General features: G+C 43.6%; 1 protein-coding gene across 3 annotated transcripts in view; it reads left to right on the top strand.

The window, feature by feature from the left end:
- Gtf2e1 (general transcription factor IIE subunit 1) overlaps positions 1 to 5704 on the top strand; it is a 111977-nt gene extending 106273 nt beyond the window's left edge. For all 3 annotated transcript variants that reach the window (XM_052740661.1, XM_052740659.1, XM_052740660.1), the window contains exons 4-5: positions 2164 to 2405; positions 3790 to 5704. In XM_052740661.1, the coding sequence (XP_052596621.1) occupies positions 2164 to 2405; positions 3790 to 4214 (667 nt within the window). In that variant the 3' untranslated portion in view covers positions 4215 to 5704. The remainder of the gene's footprint in view (positions 1 to 2163; positions 2406 to 3789) is intronic.
- Positions 5705 to 22398: the final 16694 nt, after the last annotated feature.

Here is a 22398-nt window from a genome sequence, read left to right as displayed (position 1 = left end):
TCATTCATTCTGGTTATTATTTCTATTTTTCTTGTCTTTCTTTCTTCAAAGTACCTCTTTTGACTGCATGAGATAGTCTTCAAAGTTAGCCCTATGATGCTGTGTTCAGGAGTACGTATAAAGAGAAACAGTGTCCGAGAGTTGATAAAGACAGATAATAACGATAATAAAGTAAAGACAGGTCCACGCTAGAGCAGTGTGCCTTTCTTCTCTCTCCTGACTGGACTTAGCTGACTCTGGAAGCAACATTTGGAGGCAGGTAGAAAAAGCAGGCTGCATACAGCAGGATGAAGATGTTGACTGAGGATAGATGAAGATGTTGGCTGCGGATAGACACAGCACTGCAAGGAGCTGAGGAAACAGCGAGATGGGCAGGGGGAACTCAGCATGTAGTGTAAGCACGAAACCAGAAATGGAGCAGGATGGGAAAATGAAAGGAACGTGATTGCTAAGCGAAACAGTCAGATCGCAGTAAAGGCAGCTTCACGATTAGGGAGGGAGAGTGTCTAGCGACAGATACGGCCAAATTGAGACCAGTGGTAAGCCATGCAAAAAGTACCATCATTGAATGCAGAAAGGAACAGAAGGAAGAAGGTACAAGTGCTTGCATCTGTAGCATGAGACACCAAAGAAAGCGAAATGGAAAGATGGAGTGGATGTATTTGGTCGGATCCAGAGTGGGAGTAAGGAGACAGCAGGGAGGAGTTAAAAGTATTGAGACCAGATAGAACCAGGAAGAAAGGCTGTGGGCAAGAATGGTAGAGAGTATCCCTGGTGCAGGCAGGCTAATGAAAAGAATGTGGAGGCAGTAGCTGGAAAGTGTGCGTTAAATAACTGGAAGGAGCTTAGTTCTTGGTTTCAAAAGTCTAGTACAGAAGCAGGGCAGGAGGGATGAGACAAGCCGGAGACTACCTCTAGAGAATGGTCAGAAACACGGTGTTGTAAGAGACGTGTAGCCAGATTCTTGGACACAGACACATCAGAGGAACCTCAGCTCAGCATGTGATGGACAGTCCAAGGAGCTTTGAAGTAGTCTGAGAGAGAGACAGAGACAGAGACAGAGACAGAGAAAGAGAAAGAGAGAACACAACTTAGCAGAACAAGGACAGTGGTTCATAGTGGCTCATGAGGGAGGAAGATTAATGAAATGTTGGTCAGATTTAGGATGAGCTGGTTTCCAAAAGGATAACAGAATGCAGGAAAATGATTTAGAGAACTGTGAGAGAAGTTGAGGGAAATCATAAGGTCCAGTGTGGGCACTGGAAAAACCTTACAAAGGTATGGAGTGAGCAGGTAGTTCAGGGAACGGGATGGCTTGTGGGGTGAAACCTCTAAGCAGGCACGTTAGAGACAAATCTCTATAGATCGAGATTGAAAACTTGAAAGCAGGGAAAATAGGAAGCAGAAGGGAGAAGGCAAACTTGGCTAAGCTCATATAAATGGGGCAGCCGGGTGATTGGAGAAAGAAGGAACCTCCCGTCAGGCCCAGAAGGCCATAGAGGTAAAGAGCAAACCAGACCAGGAAACAGATCAGAGTCCCTGTTGGGGATGTTGGGGATGGCTGGGCAGGTAATCAGTATAGGTATAGAAATAGAAAGATGCAGCTGGATAGAAAAGGGACTGCATTCTGAAGAGTGTTCTGTTTACTGAGTGGCAGGGGGAGATTGTTAATTCTAACTTGAGGTCTGGCCCTATAGAGTAATTGCCTAACTTTGCCCATGGTCACACAAAACCACCCTAGATTAAAGTTAAACTACAGAAAATCTTTTTAAGATACAATCTTGATTTTGTTTAGTTTTAAACAAAATCTTCATGGAAGGTATGACTGGGAGCTGTTTGGCCAGAATGGTATCTTTAGTAACTTTCACTCTCCTTCTCCTCCCCATACAAATTAATGGACAGGTAACAGTCTCTGAAACGTTGGTTCTTCATGTATGTGAGAGGGTACAGTGTTTGCAGAACTTAAGTATGATGGAATCCATCCAGCTTTCACCCTGGGTTAAAGAAGAGCTTTCTGAGAGTTGTTGATGCATGCCTGATGGATAGTTAAGTAGCTTTTGTTCAAATGACTGCCGCATTAACCCTCTCTCTAGCTGTCCTTCCTGTTCAATGCCCAGACTGTAACTTTTCTTCTTCTTGTTCCTCTCTAATTTTTTTCTACAGCAAGGACCGAGCCGCAACTGCTACTGGAGCTGCTGGTCTGGCAGGTGGGCACCACCGGGAAGCCTGGACCAGCAAAGGCCCCTCTTATGAGGACTTATATACTCAGAATGTTGTCATTAATATGGATGACCAAGATGACGTTCATCGCACCTCGCTGGAGGGGAAATGTGCCAAAGAAAGGCCCATTTGGTTGAGAGAGAGCACTGTCCAAGGGGCATACAGCTCTGAAGACATGAAGGAAGGTAAGAGTGAGAAGTCAGTAAGATGGGTATGTCCTGGATTTGGTAGGAAATGAAATCTGCTTGGAAAGAGAATGCCTGAATAATTCTTGGTTTTAATGAAAATTCATTGTATGAAATTGAGCAATAAGCATTAAAAGCAGCCAACATGTTATACTGTCTTTCGGTTTAGTGAAAACAATAAATAGGGTTTTAAATCTGTTTTTTTTTTTTTTTTTTTTTTTTTTTTTAAAGATTTATTTATTTATTATGTATACAGCATGTATCCCTGCAGGCCAGAAGAGGGCACCAGATCTCATTACGGATGGTTGTGAGCCACCATGTGGGTACTGGGAATTGAACTCAGGACCTCTGGAAGAGCAGCCAGTGCTCTTAACCTCTGAGCCATCTCTCCAGCCCTAAATCTGTTTTTTAAAAGATTTATTTGTTTTTATGTGTATTAGTGCTTGCTTATACATACATATGGGTCCTCCATGCACCTTTTTTAATGAGTTTAAAGTTGGTGTAATTTGCTTCAGGAAAATGAAACTACCATTTGTTGATTCATTCAGTAAATTCTTACTCAGCGCCTAATAGGTGGCAGGTGTTGTTCTAGTGCCTGGGGTCACAGTGAATAAGAAAGAGAAGTTTGTTGTGACAGAGTCCTTATCCTTAGACAGTGACAGAGGCAGTAGCCTAAGTCATCGAGGTATAAAGTGAGTGCTGTGGGGAAGACAGAACCTTGGTGAAGCGGCAGTTGGTAAAGACATAAAGGACACAGGGAAGTGAGAAAGAAGAACTCCGTCAGGGCCAACAGGCAGTACACCCCCACCCCCACCCCAGGGAGTGTGCGCCTTGTGTTTACGAGGAACACCAACTGTAGCTGGAGCAGTGGGTAAGGGCGGGAGGATGGGTCAGAGGAAGATGGCCTGGAGGAGGGAGCACATTAGAGGCCATTTCTAGCTTTTACTCTGGGCCAGGTGAAGGGCCGTGACCTCATTCCCTGTTATAGCAGCTACCATACTTGGTCCTCTTGGCATTATCCCACACAATCTTACCCAGAGTCTTAGAAGGTACACCTTTTGTCAGCCTCCTAAAATTTAGAAATTGAAAATTTTGCTCAAAATAGTACAGCTTGTGTGGGGGAGGGAGAGAATTCACATCCATGTGAACTTAGTAAACCTGTAAATTCCATGTTCTTAGTCATTGTGCTACGTAAGCTTTAGTTTTTAAGAAACATTTTAGATATTCTGTAGAACAAACAGCAGCTCAGAAAATGGAACCAGTGAAGTCTGTGTTATGTTATTTATCAGTTGAAACATAACACATTAAAAGTCTGTTTTTCATTAGTTACAGGTGAATGCTCTTTGTGTTTAAGGATCGTGACTTTCTGGCTTTTGACTTCCAGGTGGCATCGATATGGACACATTTCAGGAGCGTGAGGAGGCCCGTGCAGGGCCTGATGACAATGAGGAGGTCATGCGGGCTCTACTCATTCATGAGAAAAAGACTTCTTCTGCGGCAGCTGCCTCGGTGGGAGCAGCCGCTCCGGTGACCGCTGCCAATGGCAGCGATTCGGAGAGTGAGACCAGCGAGTCGGATGAGGACTCCCCACCCCGGCCGGCAGCTGTGGCTAGCCATCATCGGGACGAGGATGAGGAAGACGATGAGTTTGAGGAAGTAGCAGATGACCCCATTGTTATGGTGGCTGGCTGCCCATTCTCCTACAGTGAAGTGAGCCAACGGCCAGAGCTGGTAGCCCAGATGACACCAGAGGAGAAGGAAGCATACATAGCCATGGGTCAGCGAATGTTTGAGGACCTCTTTGAGTGAGCTCTCCTTGCTCTCTCCTCATCCTGAGCTCATTTCAGAGAGAAACTCCCCACCAAGTGCTTAAGTGGCTTCCTGCCCTCTTGATGGAAGCACCTATTAATCTAGTACAAAAGCATAATAGGAGAGAAAGTTGGCTTTTTTGTTTGTTTTTAATGTCAGAAACTTTCAAGAAAGGTAGGTGGGCTATAAGTATTCCCTTCCCTCTTTTTACTAAAGTATTAATATTTTTCTGTAATTCCTTATCTAATTTTTTCCTTCATTTTGAAGACCTATTTCTCTCACTGTTTACCTACAGACCCTAGGATGAACTTACCCTAGTATAAGTGTTTTCTGGTCAAGCATCTGAAAAAATTCCTTGTCCTGCCAACCAAAGCAGTTTACCGAGAAGCAGATCACTGGTTAGGGGAACCCCAAACACTTCATCTTTCCTCCAAATTGAGTTTGGGGACAACCTGTAAAAGGAGAGAGAGAGTGCAGGAGACAGAGAGAAAGGAGAGGAGAGCACGCCCATGTGCCCAGGGTTACAGGTAGCAGAGCAGGCTGTGTAGACCCTCATGAAGAAGTGAGAGGAGCACCCACAAGGGCGAAGAGTCTGTGTCCAAGATTGAAGGACTGAGAGCGTGGGGACAGTGCCTTAGAACTGCCCCAGTGTGTTCTGTAGACCTGCCATGTAAAGCTGAGCCTGGTCAGCACTTCCCTCCTGGTCTAGAGGCCTCTTGCCAGTGCTCTCAATTAAGGAGCCCTTCCAGTAGAAAGCAGTAGAGAATTGTTGATGGCTCCACTCTCCCTCTGGTCTTGTAAACACATCAGAGCCCTTTGTCAGACATTATATTCTAGTGCCTCCCCTGTGTTGTTGAACATCGTACCTCAAGGATTGTAGTCATGGAGCGTGGTGTTATCCCTGAAGGCAGAACTTTAAAGATAAAGGGCTTTCATCTAAGGTCTACAACCATTACATTTTGCAGTATTTTCTCTTCCATTGTGACTTTTAATTATCATTTTGTAGTCTGTGTGTGAAACAGCATTGTAGAGTATCTGAGCCTTGTATAAAGTGATGATTCCTTTACCTGGTTGTTGGATGACTGAATATTAACAGTCTACTTATTATTGTTTAAAATTTGTTAATTTCTAGCTCTAACATCTTGGAGCATAACTAGAATGTATACTCTTCCATTTAAAGATGTCCGAGACTTCTGGTCATCATCTAATATCATAGGTGCAATTGGATGCCAACTGAACTTTTGGGGGGGGGCAATGAATTACCCTAAAATACCTTTTATGTGTTTATCTTTTAAACACATGAACTGTTCAGCTTTTAATTTTTTTTTAAACTTTCATGGTTCTAGAAAGATGTTACTTTTTAAAACATGATTAATGTTTAAAATATGTTCTTTGTTGCATTTTATATGAGTATGTGTATGAGTGTGCTTTTCTATTGTGGAAAAATGTATTAATAAAACTCATTAAAGCAGTGTTTGAATTAGACTAGAGAGATGGTTGTACTCACTAATGTGCATTAACCAGGAACTAAATATTTTCCAAGGAAAATACAGTCATTCCTAAGAAGGCATTAGGAAGGAAAGGTATCCATCCCTATTGAGTTTCATGTAAAAGGATTCACATTTTCTGGTACTGTTTGCAAGACACTTTCTTAGCTGTTTTATTTGACTGAGCATTTGGAACAAACATGAGTCAGGGATGGTATGTGTGAGTGAAAATACTGGGAATGGGATATGCAGTAATCTTAGTGTGCTACACAATAGAGAGATTCCCATTTTAGAAAATAGCACATGGATAATGGATTATATGCAGAAATAGTGGAATGACAAAGGCAAATTCTGTGTGAATGCTAAGATATTTAGGTGCATTCTTTTTCTCATATTTAAAGCCCAGATTAATCAAATTAAAAGAATAAGACAATATAATTTAATATGTAAATTTTTGACTATTGCCTCTATATTTCAATAACATGTGTGACCTCAGGAGAGCCTGCTCTTATTTTGTCAGACAGGCATGTTTGTCTCAAGCTGCTCAGTAACTTGTTAAGAGAAGCCAATTAGTGACAGAACACCAAAAATGGGAGTGCTGCCAACTGAACCTCTACTGAGGGTGAATCTAGCCCCATAGGTGGCAAATACATGTAGTAACATGTAGTAAAGAGGGACCCCAGGATATTAGGAATTATTGCCACCCGCGGCATGTGGTGAAGGATAGGCAGGAACACAATTTCTCTGGATGCGCTTGGCTATCTTATCATTATGCTCATGTGAGCCGTCCATGTAGCCTGACTTTTCCGTTGCCCTTAAGATGCTCACGGAACTCTTAACATGGAAGACTACTTCTAGTATGATTTCTTTGGGAAACCACCTCTCCTTTGAGGGGAGGGAAGCAAGGGGCTTCTATTCTTTGTCCCTACCTCTCTGCTACCCTGGTTTCTCCATCTATACTACTCCTGGGTTCCATTAACATCAGGCTGTGTTGTAGCGAACTTCACTGGAGGATGGAGGCAGGAGGAATCAGGAAGAGGGGAGGGAGGGGATTATGTCCTTTTCTTTAAGAATCTCTCAGTCATTCTCAGAAGTTCTGCCATCAAGTTTGACTAAAGTTTCAGCTTTCTTTTTTCTTTCCACATCATCCATTTTCCCAAAGGCCCTAGAAAGTTTTCATGTGTTTAAGTTATTCCTGTTCCTTTCAAATGGTTGCCTTTAAAGCATCTGTAACATCCAAAGAGGCCTATCAAGATGGCTCCCTAATGTTGGAACCAGCATGGGAGGTTAACTGTTTTCTTTTTTTCCTTCAAATTCCCCCCCCCCCCACTAAACTATATCCCATATCCTGTACACTTGGATATCTATCACTTTCACTTACACTTTTCCCCAAAACTAGGGAGCTAAACTACCCTAGCCCTAGGAGATCCAGGCCCACCTGGGGCTGCATTATTTGATCTGCCCTTGAAGTTGGTACTTTCTGTTTATTTTGAAGCCTCTTCCCCCCACCTTTTCACAAATCATCTTAAGGAATATTAAATTTAAATGACTTTTAAAAATGCATTCAGCAGATCCTAGTGGAAATCGGGACGAGGTGTTAACCCTAGCACTGGCTGACCAGACACCCTTACCTCCAATGCAGTGCTGTTTCCTAGTGTGACATTTCCTGGCCATTTTCTCAACAGTCGTTTATGGAACGTTTCTACTAGGGTCCCCAGGTTTATTCCAGCTATTATGGAGGCAAATTTTGTGTGTGTGTGTGTGTGTGTGTGTGTGTGTGTGTGTGTGTGTGTGTGTGTGTGTGTATTTTTTAATAAAGCTAAACAACACCCACAAAAAATGCCTTGTGATGTGCTGAAGGAAGTCAAAACCAGGTGAAGAGTATTTTAATGGAGAGACCAAGGTAGAGGGCAGATTTGGAATTGGCAGTGTCACAAGCCACAAAATGAATGGCAGATAGTTGGGTTTCTATTTCCCCATCTTGCTTTGGTGCTTAATTTCTAGTCATCTGCATGACTAAGGGAGAAATGAGTATTTTATAACGGTTGCTATCATAAGAGGTTGGGGTACCAGCAGGAGATGAGAACAGCAAGGGCAAGTTCACTTTATCCCATCAGTTGGCTCCATGCCTAAATTTCCAGCCAGGACCACAGTCAAAAAGATGTTGCTTTTTCTCTTTATTCCCAAGTTTTAAAAAAAGGAAGTATAAAATAACAGTTTCTCCTTCTGACCATCAAGAGTCACCTGAGTCGCCGGGCGGTGGTGGCGCACGCCTTTAATCCCAGCACTCGGGAGGCAGAGCCAGGCGGATCTCTGTGAGTTCGAGGCCAGCCTGGGCTACCAAGTGAGTCCCAGGAAAGGCACAAAACTACACAGAGAAACCCTGTCTCGAAAAACCAAAAAAAAAAAAGAGTCACCTGAGTCAATAGAGCTCCTTAGTAGAGCACTTGCCTAGCATCCAGACCGCAGGTTGGATGCCCCACCACTGGGAATAAAGAAAAAGCCCTTCAGAGTTTTGAAATTGGCACAGTTCGCTTCCTTATTTGTTTTGTGCTTTGTTTTCGACAAAGCTATGTTACCTTTAACAGCTGGGTTGCAATCGCATTTTTAATAGCTAAAAATTCTCTCCCGGAAAAGGGAGACTTTTAGAAAGAAACTGGTACTGTGGTAAACTCACTGCCTATTCATGTTTTTTTCTTCCCCCTGCTATAAAAGAAATAAAGTAAACTGAACAGGATTAGTGCAGATAACTCTTAAAACCTGTGAAGCCAAAGTGGGTTAAGAAAGGGGAAGGTAATGAAATCTTCCTTTGGAGAGCTAAAGGGATGAGCCAATTCCCAAGTGCCTTTAAGTGCAGGAGCAGATAACTGGCCTTGCTTCAGAATGAGCTTTATGTCCTGAGTACCAGAAGCAGCCTTTCGAATTCACTTCTAAAGCCGCTAGGCCTAGTGCATGACCCAGTTTCAACAGTCAGCCCACGATTCCCATCATACAAAAGTACATTATCGCCTACCCAATGTAAATAAGTCTGTGAAATCAGCCTAGAAAGGGTACAAGTGCCAGGTTCTTGAATCGTGTTAAGACATACAAGATGGTTGTATAGTCTCATTGTTACATAATGTATTTAATGTTTTTAAATTACCCAGTTAGAAATATAGATAGTAAAAACTGAGAACTCCTCGGCCCACCCCCATTTCACTGTTCTGAGGAAACCATTGTTGACAGTTTGCTTGTTCCGTACATCTTCTATGCCTTTAGCCCCCTTCTGTATAAGTGGAATTATATACACTGCCATTTGCTTTTGTAAAAATTAGAGCTATATAGAATTTTAAAATATGGTTTTATGCAACCTCCTTTATCGATGACTAATCCTATCCTTACATTTTCATTACTTTTGGTTATTTCTGTGACATAGACTCCTAAGAGAAATAGCCAAAGGGTGTGTTAGTCTGTCTATGTTGCTGTAACAAGTAGCCGACGCGGGATACTCTCTAAGGAACAGGGGTTTGTTTAGTGAGGTTTGGAGGCTGAAAGTCCCAAGATCAGCCATCCCCATCTGTTGGGCCACTTGGCAGCAACACAGACGGGTGGAAAGGGAAAAATGGCTGTTTGCAGCGGAGGCCGAGTACAAGGAATGGACTTACTTTATTGTGACATGCTCTTACAAGAACCTGCTCTGAGAGGCCGCGTTAGTCCCCCTTCCATCCCTGGTGATGTGACCATCATCAGGTCCAACTCTTAAATGTTCCTCCATCTCAGCACTCCCACAACACAGGGGGCCAGCCTAGCACACAAAACATCCAAATCAACAGGACGTGTCCATTTACACTGCAGTAGACACTGCCAAATTATCTTTTAAAAGATGGTTGGGTGGTATTGAGCCGAAGAACAGTGTGAAGTGTTAAGACTTGATGAGAGTTTACATCTGGAGAATAATAAAGCCATGTTTCATAGTCTTGGTGTCCGAGACCATGTGGATAGGAAGATGGGGACAGATTTGAAAGATGGTAAAGAGATAGAAGTAATACGATTTGGTGACTTTGGACAGGATGGTTTTTCTGGGATGAATCTGAAGTTTCTACATGGATGCTGGCACTGCTCATCAGGACTGGAACCAGGAGGGGCCGGAGATTTTCCATATTCAGCAGACAACTCCACCATTTTACCTACAAGGTCAACCTAAAAGTCATAATCATTGACCATTTTTGCGTTCTTTACCCTGCATCAGGTTTATCCAGTTTTGCCAGACTCAAAATATAATCTAACTTATATAACCTACCTCTGAAGGCAGAGCTGACCTGGACCTGCTGATGAATGGAGATAGACTATAAATCTGATGTGGTGGCTTCACCACTGTCACCCTCTTGTCAGCTGTGTCAGCTCTCCCCGTGGCCACTGCAGCTGCCCCCAGCTCTTCTCTCTGCTTCCACAACACACAAGGTTTTAACCATTCACCCCCACAGAGGGATTTAAAAGAGTAACAAATCATAATCAGATTTTAATTTCGATGACCTCCAGATCTCTTACCCTTTCCACCAGTCCCTATTTGGCCTGGTCTCTAACTACCTGCTTCTTCCACTAATTTCTTTGTTGAAAACTCTTAGTTTGACTAGAGCATCTTTTTGCCTGCCTTAGGCCTTGGTCTAGTTACAGTCAGTATAAAACACTAACCCATTCTTGCCTGTTACTTCATTCTTAAGCACAAATGCCACCTCTGAGAAACCAGTTCTCTGTTTTCCTGTCTACTCTGTATTTTCCTGTTTTGTTTATTTACTGCAAATTTAAAACTTGAAATCAATGTCCTATTTATCCCCATCATCCTTCCCCCAAAAGAGACTAAGCCACCAGAGGACAGGATACTAGCATGTAGAATTAATTCTGCCTCAGAGTCGACTCCTAAGTGTTGAATGGAGAGATGGGCAGATGAGTTAGCAGTAGGGGAATCTGACCTTTTCTGTACTGAAGCTGATCATTTTGTTCCTGCCTGAATTGCAAATTAGTTAATTATGTTCTTAATCAGATAATTATGCCCACTTGTGATTCATGGTGCCTAGGGCTCTGACAGTAGGGGGTGCTGGAATACAGTTGCTGAGGCACAGCTAGACATCTTGAAGCTTTGGTTCTGGGAGCCATTAGCTTTGATGTTTGTGCAAAAGGAAGTTTAGTGATTCCTGGGGCTGCATTGTCTATACTTGGGATGTATCTGACCCAAATGGAAATATGCTGTAACTGAAGAGTATACACGCATGGTTTGAAGACTTCAAATGGGGAGTAATAGCACAATATAATTCTTATATTGATTTTTTTTTAAAGTAACACTGTAGATGTGCTGGATTAAAGAAAAAATACTATTAAAATAATTTTAACTGTTTTTCCTTCTTTTAAAGTGGCCATTAGAACTCTGAAAACTCCGTAAGAGGTCACATTTGTAGCTTGCTTTGAGTATTTCTATGGACAGACATAGTCGAGGGTACTTTTTAAAATAATTATGTGTGCACATATGTGGGTGCGTGCCCACGGAGGCCAGAGGCCTTGGATCCCCTGGAACTGGAGTTATAGGCTGTTGTGAGCCTGCTGGAATGGGTGCTGGGAACCAAGCAATGGTCCTCTGCAAAAGCAACAGAGCTCTTAATTGCTGAGCTGTCTCCCCAGCCCTGTAGCCCTAAGTATTATACTTAATGACAGCTGATAGTTCCCATTCACACATTTTTGCCTGAAGGCTCTGCTACCTTTGCTCCTCCCATCATCTAGCGGGAAGGTTGGCTTTGTTGTGGGGTATCTGTACACTGTATGACTGTATATTGCTGCGATTGGTGTAATAAAAAGCTGAATGACCAATAGCTAGGCAGGAGGTATAGACGGGACTTCCTGGTAGAGAGAGAGAGAGGAAGGAGGAGATAAATCTAGGCTCTTGTGGGACGCCAATGAGACATGGAGGGAGATGGACATACAGGATGGAAGAAAGGTAAAAAGCCACAAGGCAAAATGTAGATTAATATAAATGGGTTAATTTATATTAATTAAGAGCCACTGGGACAAACCTAAACTAAAGGCCAATGTTTCATAATTAATATGTCTCTGTGTTGGTATTTGGGAGCTGGTGGGACAGAGAAAGACTCGTAACAGGACTTCACTTCTGCCTTATTCTTTACCGTTTTGGGTGGGATGGGGGAGTTAGGGTGGGATGGGGGAGTTAGGGTGGGATGGAGGAGTTAGGGGTGAGATGGGGGAGTTGGGGGTGAGATGGAGGAGTTTGGAGTGTGATGGGGGAGTTAGGGGTGGGATGGGGGAGTTTGGGGTGGGATGGGGGAGTTTGGGGTGGGGTGCTTTGTTTCCTTCCTGAAAGAAACTGGCAGCAGCGTTAATAAGAATCTGACAAATTCTTCACTAGTCCAATAGCCTAATACTGGGAAAGGTGTTATCTTTGAAGTAAAGGAAGCCGTGCCAAAAGTGGAGGAGCTTCGAGGACTAAACCAGGACAGCTGGGAGCCCCGTGTGCTGATCTGCATGTACTATACTAATACATATTATAATTCAATTGTCCTGTGCTTTCGGTGAACCTTCACCCCACTCCACGAAAGCCAAGGCCTTCTGCTTCTTGCTCACTGTAGCGCCTGGTTCACTTCCCAGGCTCAAAGCCTGGCATGTAGGTGGTAGCCCCCAGTATGTATTGGCTGAATGAATGACCAAACACTTAGGACAGTTTCTCCAGACCACGAGTAAGCTATGACCCGTTTATATGAAAGGTGCATTTTCTTTTTGTCATTGCATACGATGTCTGTGATTTGTGTTATCTGTCCACCCTGTCCTTTTTAAAAGAGCATCTTTACAAATGACATTTCCCCAGCAACTATTTAAACTACTTAGCCAACAGTCCATCTTACAAATGCATCTAATCTTAGGCTTGTACATGAACTTATTTCATGTATGCGAAGATACTCCTTTAAGGAGAAAAATGTATCAAGAACAGTTTGTGCTCTGTTTAATTAATTTACTTTTCACACCCTTGGGGATTGACCCCTGGGCCTGGTACATGCTAAGAAAACGTTCTACCACCAAGCTACATCCTCAGGCCCTCCCATTTTTTTTTTTAATCAACTAAGAATTTAACTTTTCTGATAATGAAATCGGTGGTTTTGTACTGGTCTTCATGTTGTCAAAGATGCAGAGTCTTCTATCTTGAGGGTTGCCTTGTCTGGACAAATATTTGTTGGATGCTAATGGCTGATCCTCCTTTTTTATCAATTGGAAAAAAGGGAAGGTAAAAGAGAACATTGTATCTGTCAGTTGAGTCAGTGTACATTTTTTTGAATGGTAAAATTCACATGACATACAATTAATTGTGAAAGAGTGAAAACTTCAGTGGCATCTGATATATTCAAAATATTTTGTAACCACCGCTATTCAGTCCATTGTGCTGTTACTATCTGAAAGGAAACCCAGCACGCACCAGGCTGTTTCTTGCTTGCTTTTTTTCTTTAACTAGTTTAAAATCTTTATTTTTAAATTGGGATTACAGTATGTGAATGGTGGAAATCAAATGAAGGCGTTGAAAGGATTGCTGCTTCATGGAATTTTATGAGCTTTAAAACACAGATACAGTCATATTTATGAGTTTGATATATCACAAATGTGAAATTACTTATGTACAAAGGAGAAGAATGTATTACTGAGATAAATGGTGCTGATAATTAGTTTACATTTTTTCTAAGAATATGAGTTATGTTTTATTTATATCCTACTTGATAAATAAAATTATTTCTATTTTTTTGTTTTTTATTTTTAGATTTTACTTATTTTTTTTACAACAATTCCTTACTGATTCTTAGGAAATTTCACATCATGTACCCCAATCCTACCTACTTCCCAGTCCCTCCATATCTGCCCCTCACCCCTGCAGCATACCCCTAAAAGAAATCCCCCCAAATTAATTCAAAACAAAACAAACAAAAACCTTGCTCCTCCATCTTTCCCACCTCTCCAACACCTCTTCATTTGTCCTGTGGTATTGGGAGCAGGACCAGCTCCTTCATACACTCCAGCAGGTCTTCAATGGAGTAGATGTTAGGGTGGGCCAACTCAAGGCCCAGGATGTGGGTCTAGGTGGCAACTGAGTTGGTCAGTTCAGGGTGCGGGAACCATCGCCCTCAGGTGAAGGGCCAGCTCTCCCAACCCGGTAGAGAGGGCTACGGCCATCCCTCCCAAGTGCTGGGGGGGTGGGAGGGGTACTTTCCTGCTGCCATGTCCACCAAGAGGGAGGGCCAGTTATCCCAGGACCAGTGAAGGGCAGGGCCGGCTCAGAACAGCCCTCGGATTTCAACGTGTGGTTCCTATGACCCCCTGTGGTAACAAGGGCCATGGACATCAACACAGACCCCAGGTGCAGCAGGACTACAGATGCAACATGGGCCTGGACATTACCATGGCCCTGATGGCAGCCCAGGTCATCCAGATCAGTATGGCCCAGTGGCAACATGGCCCTGGGACACCAACATGGTCTCAGGTGGCTGACCAGACCCCAGGCATCTGCACAGCCCTCAGTGGTAATGAGCCAGGAACACCACTAGGCTGTCTAATTCTACCTTCCCACCAACCCCTGCCATCGTTTTCTATCCTATGGGTTTACTTTTTCTAAATATCCCACTATTTTTCTTTTATTGAAAATAGATTTTTTTTTCCATATCCAATTCCTCTGAGATCCTTTCCACCTTCCCTGCCATCCAAATCCACATCCTTTCTGTCTCATGTTAGAAAACAAACAGGCATCTAAAGAATAATAACAGAACAAGATAAAACAAAATTAACTAACTGGAATGGGACACAATAAACAAGGAAAAGAGCCAAAAAAAAAAAAAGCACAAGACACACAAACGCAGGGCAGATATGTTCATACACACAAGAATCCCATAAAAACAAACTGGAAGCCGTAATACAGATGCAAAGGAAAACAAAGCAGAAGTCCATAGAAAACATGAGACAAAGAGCCTCCAAAGCTGCCACTGAGTTCGTTTTGTGTTGGCCATCTACTGCTGGGCATGGGGCCTGCCCTTAAGATGGTCGTATCCCTAGTGAGACTCAATTGGAGAGAACTAATTTTTCATTCACAAGTATATCAACTGGAGAGAGCTTCCGGGTTAGGGGCTTGTGTCCACTTCTTTCAGTTCTAGGACTCCATCTGGCACAGACCTGTGCAAGCCCTGTGCATGCTGCCACAGTCTCTGAGTTCATGCGTGTCGGTCCTCCTGTGTTTAAAGGCCTTGATTCCTTGCTGTCCTCCATCCCCTCTGGCTTACAATCTTTCCAATCTTTCCACCACCTCCTCTGCAGTATCCCCCGAACCCTGAGGAGGGCGATTTAATGGAGACGTTTAGTCCATTAAGACTGAGTAGTCCAAGATCTCTCACTCTCTGCACATGGTCCAGCTGTGGGTCTCTGTATTTGCTCCCATCTGCTGCAGGAGGAAGCTTCTGATGATGGCTGAGCAAGGCACTGATATATTAGTATAACAGAGTATCGTTAGGAGTTATTTTATGGGAATGGTCCTTTGCAGATCTAGTATTTGGTTTTCTGCTAGACCTATGAACTATCTAGTCTCAGACCCTTGGCCACTAGGGCAGTGTTGGTCATTTGCTCCATCTCATGGAGTGGGCCTTGAATCCAATCAGGTAGTGGTTGGTTACTTCATGGAGTGAGCCTTGAATTCAATCAGGTAGTGGTTGGTTACTTCATGGAGTGGGCCTTGAATCCAATCAGGTAGTGGTTGGTTACTTCATGGAGTGGGCCTTCAATCCAATCAGGTAGTGGTTGGTTATTTCATGGAGTGGGCCTTGAATCCAATCAGGTAGTGGTTGGTTACTTCATGGAGTGGGCCTTCAATCCAATCAGGTAGTGGTTGGTTACTTCCACAGCTCAGGTACCACTATTGCACCAGTGCATCTTGCAGGCTGTCACCGTTGCATATTTCAGGGTTTGTAGCTGAGTTGGTATTTACCTTTTTCCTCTGGTGATGTGCAGAGTACCTTCCAGCACCATTAACACTAGTCAGTAGTGACCAAGGCTCTAGATAAGTACCAGTTTGACTCCTCTGTGTTCAGTGAGTTCTGTAGATATTGTCTTCAGCAGCGAAGCCTTATCATCAGTTTGTGGAGAGCAACCTAAATAGCCTTGGCAGTTGCCTGGGAATCCTTTGGTCAACATCTCAATTAGATGTAACCTATTTCGAGCACTGGAGGTTTCATTTGGTGGTAAGAGGTGTCTAGTTGGGGCTTTGTCTCCTCTGTTATTTGGTGACTCCATTTAGACGTCTTTCATATATGTATGTATTTTAAGAAACTTCTACTATATTAGGTTTCCGTATGATCCCTCAAATGGCCCTTAGTTTTAGCTGACCTTCCTTGTATTTCCTGCTTACCACCTCTTCTATCCTCCTCTCCACCTGATCACCCTGTCCTGTCCCCCCATTTGTAACTATCTATTCTATTTTCCCTTCCTATGGATATCCATCCCTACCATATTCCATTACTCTATACCTAACCTCTGTGGTTATACAGATTGTAGCTTGCTTATTGAAGATGTAATAGCTAACATCCACATATAAGCAAATACGTATCATATTTGTTTTTCTAGGTCTGGGTTACCTCACTCAGAATGATTTTTTTTTAATTTCACTCATTTGCCTGTAGATTTCATACTTTTTAAATGGCTGAATAATAGCCCATTGTGTAAATGTACTACATTTTCTTTTTTCTTTTCTTTTTTTTTTTTTTGGTTTTTCGAGACAGGGTTTCTCTGTGTAGCTTTGCACCTCTCCTGGAACTCACTTGGTAGCCCAGGCTGGCCTCGAACTCACAGAGATCCGCCTGCCTCTGCCTCCCGAGTGCTGGGATTAAAGGCATGCGCCACCACCGCCCGGCTACTACATTTTCTTTATTCATCCACTAATGGACATCTAGGCTGTTTCCCATTTCTGGCTGTTATGAATAGAGCAGCAATGAACATGGTTGTGCAAGCATCCCTGTAGGAGAATTTTGAAATATCCTTTGGGTACAGGCCCTAGAGTGATATAGCTGGATCTTAAGGTAGATTGAGTCTCGGCTTCCTGAGGAACTGCCACACTGTTTTCAATAATAGCTATACAAATTTGCACTCCCACCAACAACAGATAAGTGTTCGTTCCCCTTACATCCTCACCAGCATGAGCTGTCATTTGTTTTATTATTCTTGGCCATTCTGACTGCTGTAAGACGATAGCTCAAAGTAGTTTTGATTTGCATTTCCATGATGACTATGGATGTTGATAATTTTTTTAAGTGCTTCTCAGTCATTTATGTTTCTTCTTTTTAAAAATCCCTGTTTAGATCTGTATCCTACTTTTTAATTGTGTTGCTTGTTTTCTTGATATCCAGGAGGGGTTTTTTTTTGAGTTATTTAAATGTATTTTAAATATTAGCCCTCTGTTGGATGTGTACTTTGAAAACAATCTTTTTCCATTCTGTAGAAATCTGCCACTTTGTGTGAATGATGGTGCCTTTTGTCATAGAGGAGCTCTTCAGTTTCATGAGGTTGTGTTTATTAATTGTCCATCTTTGTCCCTGTGCTATCAATGTTCTGTCCAGAAAGCCGTTTCCTGTGCCAGTGAGTTCAAGAATATCTTATATACATGGAATAAACTGGGTATGGTTTGTTACATTCAGTTTCTTTCAGTACAATATTCTTACAGCTTTTACACATTGAAGCATGTGTCAAAATCTCGTTCTTTTTATGGCTGAATAGTATTAATATTGTGACTATGTATTTGAGTCTGTCTATTCAGCTGTAGATGGACATCTAGGCTGTTTTTCTGTTAGGAACTCTTGTGAGTAGTGCTGCTCTGCACATCTGTGTATTGATATTAAGTACCTGTTTTCACAGGTAGCCTGGGCAGGTGGTCTTGTATTAAAATGGTAGCTGAGAAGAAGCAAGGAAGCAAGCCAGTAAGTGTTCCTCCATGGTGTCTGCTTCAGTTCCTGCCTCCAGGTTCCTGCTTAAACACCTGTCGTGGCTTCCCTCAGTGTTGGCTGCAACCTGGGAATTGTGAGATGAAACAACCCCTGACGTCCCCTAGTTGCTTTTGGTATGGTGGTTAATCAGCACAACAGAAAGCAGACTGGGACAGATGTAAATCTAAGAATTGCTGGCTTACACAGTAGTAATATTTGTGTACTATTTCTTTTAAAAATAGTCTCTCTTCCTACACTCTGTGCAACAATTACCGTCAATCAATAGGGAGTAAGTAGCCAGGGAATAGTAGCCAAGATGTCTGCTTTGGCTGTGGTGGTCCCAAGAGAACACCATCACTTGCTGGCAATAGCTGCAGAGGAGAGGTTAGGAGATGGGGATGCATGTGAGTTTTGAATCTCTCTTCCCTCAAAGGAATTCACTCCTCTTCATTGTCCACTATCACCCCTAGGACTCAGACCATAAGTTTAGATTTATCATGGTCTCCCAGTGCTTTTACCTGGAGCTGTGATGTCTGCTCCAATTTGGTCACAGTCGAGCCTTTAAATCCAGGGTCAGAGGTGGCCTGGCGTCTTCCTTTGGTTGAGCAGCGAGGTGAGGCCCTTCCGTCTGAACGTGCTTCGAATGTACCAGTATCAGGGGCGGCGGTCACGGCAGTTGTTGGCATCCAGAAGGTGGATCAGGAGCTAAGTTGCCTCTCACAGTATTTGCTCAGCTGGAAGTCAGCTTTAATCAGCCCTCTTCCACTGGCTTCCAAAGGGGAAGGCTGGCAGCTTTTCATTTCAGGGTAGTGACCTACCTGGGCGGTCTGAAGAATGATTCTGACAACATTCCAAGAGGATCCTTCCCTGCTGCTCTGGGCCCTGTGTGCAGGCATAATGTACATGTAGGCGTGTTAGGGGAAAGGCAAGACAGAGTGGGTCTTTATGTTTAGTGTGTGGGTGGAGAGGACCAACTGTGAGGTGTGTGTCAATCACATGTCACGTCTTTTTGACAGGCTGTAACTGTTAGTAACTTGCGATCATTTCCTTTTTTTTTTTTTCCCATGGAGATTCATTAAGCTGTAAAATTATTGTAGCATCTGTGGATGTTACTGTGGGCATCTATGTCCATATCTCCAGCCACAGCAAGCTATCACATTCCTTCCTGCTGGTGCGGCTTCTAACACCAGCCTCCTGCCCAGTAACAGAAGAATACCCACCAAGCCAAGAACTAACTGAATGTCTGTGACAGTGACAGCTGTTCCTCTCCTAAGCTCAGTTCTCAAAGTATATGTTGAGCCATCTTGGGAATTTTTAAATATGTTGCTGGTCACTGCGTCTCTCAGGGTGGATCTCTTCACAGGTGTTGGATACATTGTGTCCTTCTTCTCACAAACGGCAGTTGCTAAGTCCCTTCTGGAACTTGCCTTTCTCCTAAGTGATACCTCCTCTGCCTCAGATCTTCCCTTGACATTTCCCCTCCTCGCTTCTGAATCCTCCACCGTAATCACGCCTGCAGCCAGCTCTTCAAACCTGCTCCTGCACGGGTGTTTTTCCCTCACTCCCCATGGTGTGCGTTCCTTCCCCATCTTTCATGCATGCTGTATTCGGAGCAGGCAGCTCACTGTGGAAATGATCATTTCAGAGAGGGGTGTATGATTCAGACCAGAGAGCAAGAGCTCCCTGGGGATACTTGTTGAAATGAGCCCTTTTCCTACAAGGGCTGCTACACTGGTGGAGTATAATTGGTAGCTGCTAAGGGCAATCTCTACCACTGATTGAGGACAAGCCTGCCTGAAAATAAAGCCAACAGACAGAACGGTAGGAGGGCAGTGCAGAGAAAGAAAGATTCCAATACCTAAGTCCCTTGCCACACTTCCAGGCAAGTATTTCTAGAATGTGACCCAATACATTTTATTTTATTCTTAGGCCAGTTTGAGTGGGTCTCTGTCTTATGTTGGTCCAATCATTCCATGCATAGGCTAAACGTTTTACTACCTTTTTAGATCTTCACATCAACGCCCGAAGAAGGCAGAGGAGGAGCTGCCATCCTTTCTTCAGCTGAGGAAACAAGCTGAAAGATGTTTTTGATGATTTGCCTATGTCGAGGTAATTATAGTCACTGCTGAGACTTACACCTAAGGTTCCTGACTGCAGAGCGAGAGACGTTGCTCTCCCGTTGTGTTGGCTCCCCTGGGTAGAAACGGGGCTCGGATGTAAACTTACACTGTCTTCTCCCGTGGAGACGTTTCTGCTCAAACCACCGCCGCCGCCGTGAATCCACTGGGATAGAAACTTTGCCTTTGTCTCAGGATCTCTTTCCAAACCGTGGCCTTTCGCTTTCCATCATCTGGATTCTGTTTAATGGTCTGTACCAAGCACCCCGAGTCTTTTTAACTGCTGTGGGTCAACTGTAAAGGACATACCCTAGTGAAAGAATGTGATGTTTGCCTCCTTGTGATACAGCTTTGGCCTTGCTGCCCATTCTTCAACTCGGCCACGTCCCAGTAATCTGAGATCTGAGCAATGTAAGTCCCTGAGTCCCCTGTCTTCCTCAGACCGTCCTCGTTGTCTTTTTAAGCACCCTGTCCTGTATTAGGGAGAGCAGCAGCAGGGGTAGAAACACACCCCCCTCCCTGGTCTTGCTGCTTGTTTCCATCTGTCCCCTGCAGCTGTGCATGGTTCCTACCATAGTTGACCGGCCTTTGTCGATCTGTTCATAATCTTCATTTCTCTGTGCCTTTACTCTCTGGGCCCAGTTTGCCTTCGTGAAAGTTCTGTAGTAAACACTATCTATCAACTGTCTACTCAGCCTGCACTCTTTCGAATAACACCTAATTTTTTTCTAAGGATCCCTTTCCTGGGGAAGGAAGCATATATGCTCCTGGAGCGGCATAGCTCAATTGTTGAAGTTAGTGAGTGGGGCGGTCATGTAACTTGTTTTGATCAATTGTGAATAGAAATAACAGGCCACTAGCAGACAGAATACTTCAGCTTCCTCCCTTCTGCAGTAATCGCTAAGCCCTTCTAAAGATGAAGCCTCCATCATCCTGTGTCCCAGGGTGACCATAATGGTTGAGCTCCCCCTGTCAGCCTACCCTGACGTGCTGTGAGAGCAAGAAATATATTTCTGCTGGGTTAAGCCGCTGGGATTTGGAGGTTAAATTACCATTGCATAAGAAGACAGATCTAATAGATAGAACAATCTCATGGTTTTTTTTTTTTGTTTTGTTATTGGTTTTTTTTGTTTTGTTTTGTTTTTTTGACAGTGCCGGGGTCAGCAACCTGGCCGAAATGAGCAGTCCCTAGTATTCAGTCACCAATGAGTTGGTTAAGAAAAATGCTTATGGCTCAGTTGTGACAATAAAACGATAAGGAAAGGTTGTTAGGACTTCAAGGAAGGATGTCTTTGCACTTTTATAGACACATCCGTGATAGGTCTCACAAACCAGGGATAAATGGCTAATGGAGGTGCCCATTAACATATCAAAGCGTATGCTGGCCACCAGGTTCTCCCAGCATCCCTCAGTCCCTACCTGTTGGAAGGCCCTCCTGGTTGGCATACCTTGGCCCCTACCCTAGGAATCTTCTCCAGCCCAGGGGCTGAGCTGCCCTTCCCTATATAATCCAGCAATTTTGGTGATCTCACCCTTCTGGTCTATGCTTTACTCTCTTGGCCCCGGCCTTCCCTCCTGGCCAGCGGCACCCCACCCCCACTCCCCCAACTCCTCACATGGCCCAGCTCAGTTTGGTCATGCTCACTCTGGACTCTCCCAGATGTCTCTACCCCTGATTGTGCTCTCTCTTTTCTCTACAATAAACCTTCTCCTCCATTGTACCTAGGAGCAGTCATGTCCTTTTTTTTTCTTTTTTTCATTCAACCGGGAAGGACAAGTCCCCCATTTCTCTGGATCTTATGTGTGAATACAAAGTCTGGAGCGACTGGAAGTGACCTGGTGCCAGCCTGGAGGTGAAGCCAGCGTCAGGTGAGCAGTGGGAGAAGAGCAAAGGAAGGGGAAGCCCTGACTGACTCTGGCATCACCACCCTCCTCTGGACCTTTTCACTTAGGAAAGTCAAGAAATCCCCTTTATTGTATAAGCCACCTGAGTTGAGTTTGCTGTAAACTTCAAAATTGTGGAAATAGCCAGGCAGTGGTGGCGCACGCCTTTAATCCCAGGACTCGGGAGGCAGAGCCAGGCGGATCTCTGTGAGTTCAAGGCCAGCCTGGTCAACAGAGTGAGATCCAGGACAGGCTCCAAAACTACACAGAGAAACTCTGTCTCGAAAAACAAAAACAAAGAAACAAACAAAAAAATGTAGAAATAGCTTATTTCCTTTCTGTTATTTCTACTTCTCATTAGCCCATACACTCTCAAAGAAGTAATAGGTAACAATAACATCCCTTTACCAAGACCTACTGTGTACATGCCACTGTGCTAAGTGATTTCCAGAAAGAAAACAAATATATTCCATATCAGGGCAGCAAATATATGTGTGAGCCCCTTGAAAGAAATAATTTTTTTCTTATGTGTATTTGTTTCCCTGGCAAATGGTACCTAAGTGAGTGCTGGGCAAATATTGGATGAACTGAACAAACATAAATTGCAATGTATCCTACAATATTGTTGAAAGCCCAAGTCTACCAAGCTCGAAAGATTCAAGACCAATACAAGATAGTATGTGCTGTTACTTACAAGCTGGGACCCCCAAAGGATGTG

The sequence above is a fragment of the Peromyscus californicus genome, unplaced genomic scaffold (genome assembly GCF_007827085.1).
Source record: "Peromyscus californicus insignis strain IS unplaced genomic scaffold, ASM782708v3 Scaffold_16__1_contigs__length_79575227, whole genome shotgun sequence".
In the NCBI taxonomy this organism is placed as follows: domain Eukaryota; kingdom Metazoa; phylum Chordata; class Mammalia; order Rodentia; family Cricetidae; genus Peromyscus; species Peromyscus californicus.
This window is presented reverse-complemented; position numbering and strand designations above follow the sequence as displayed.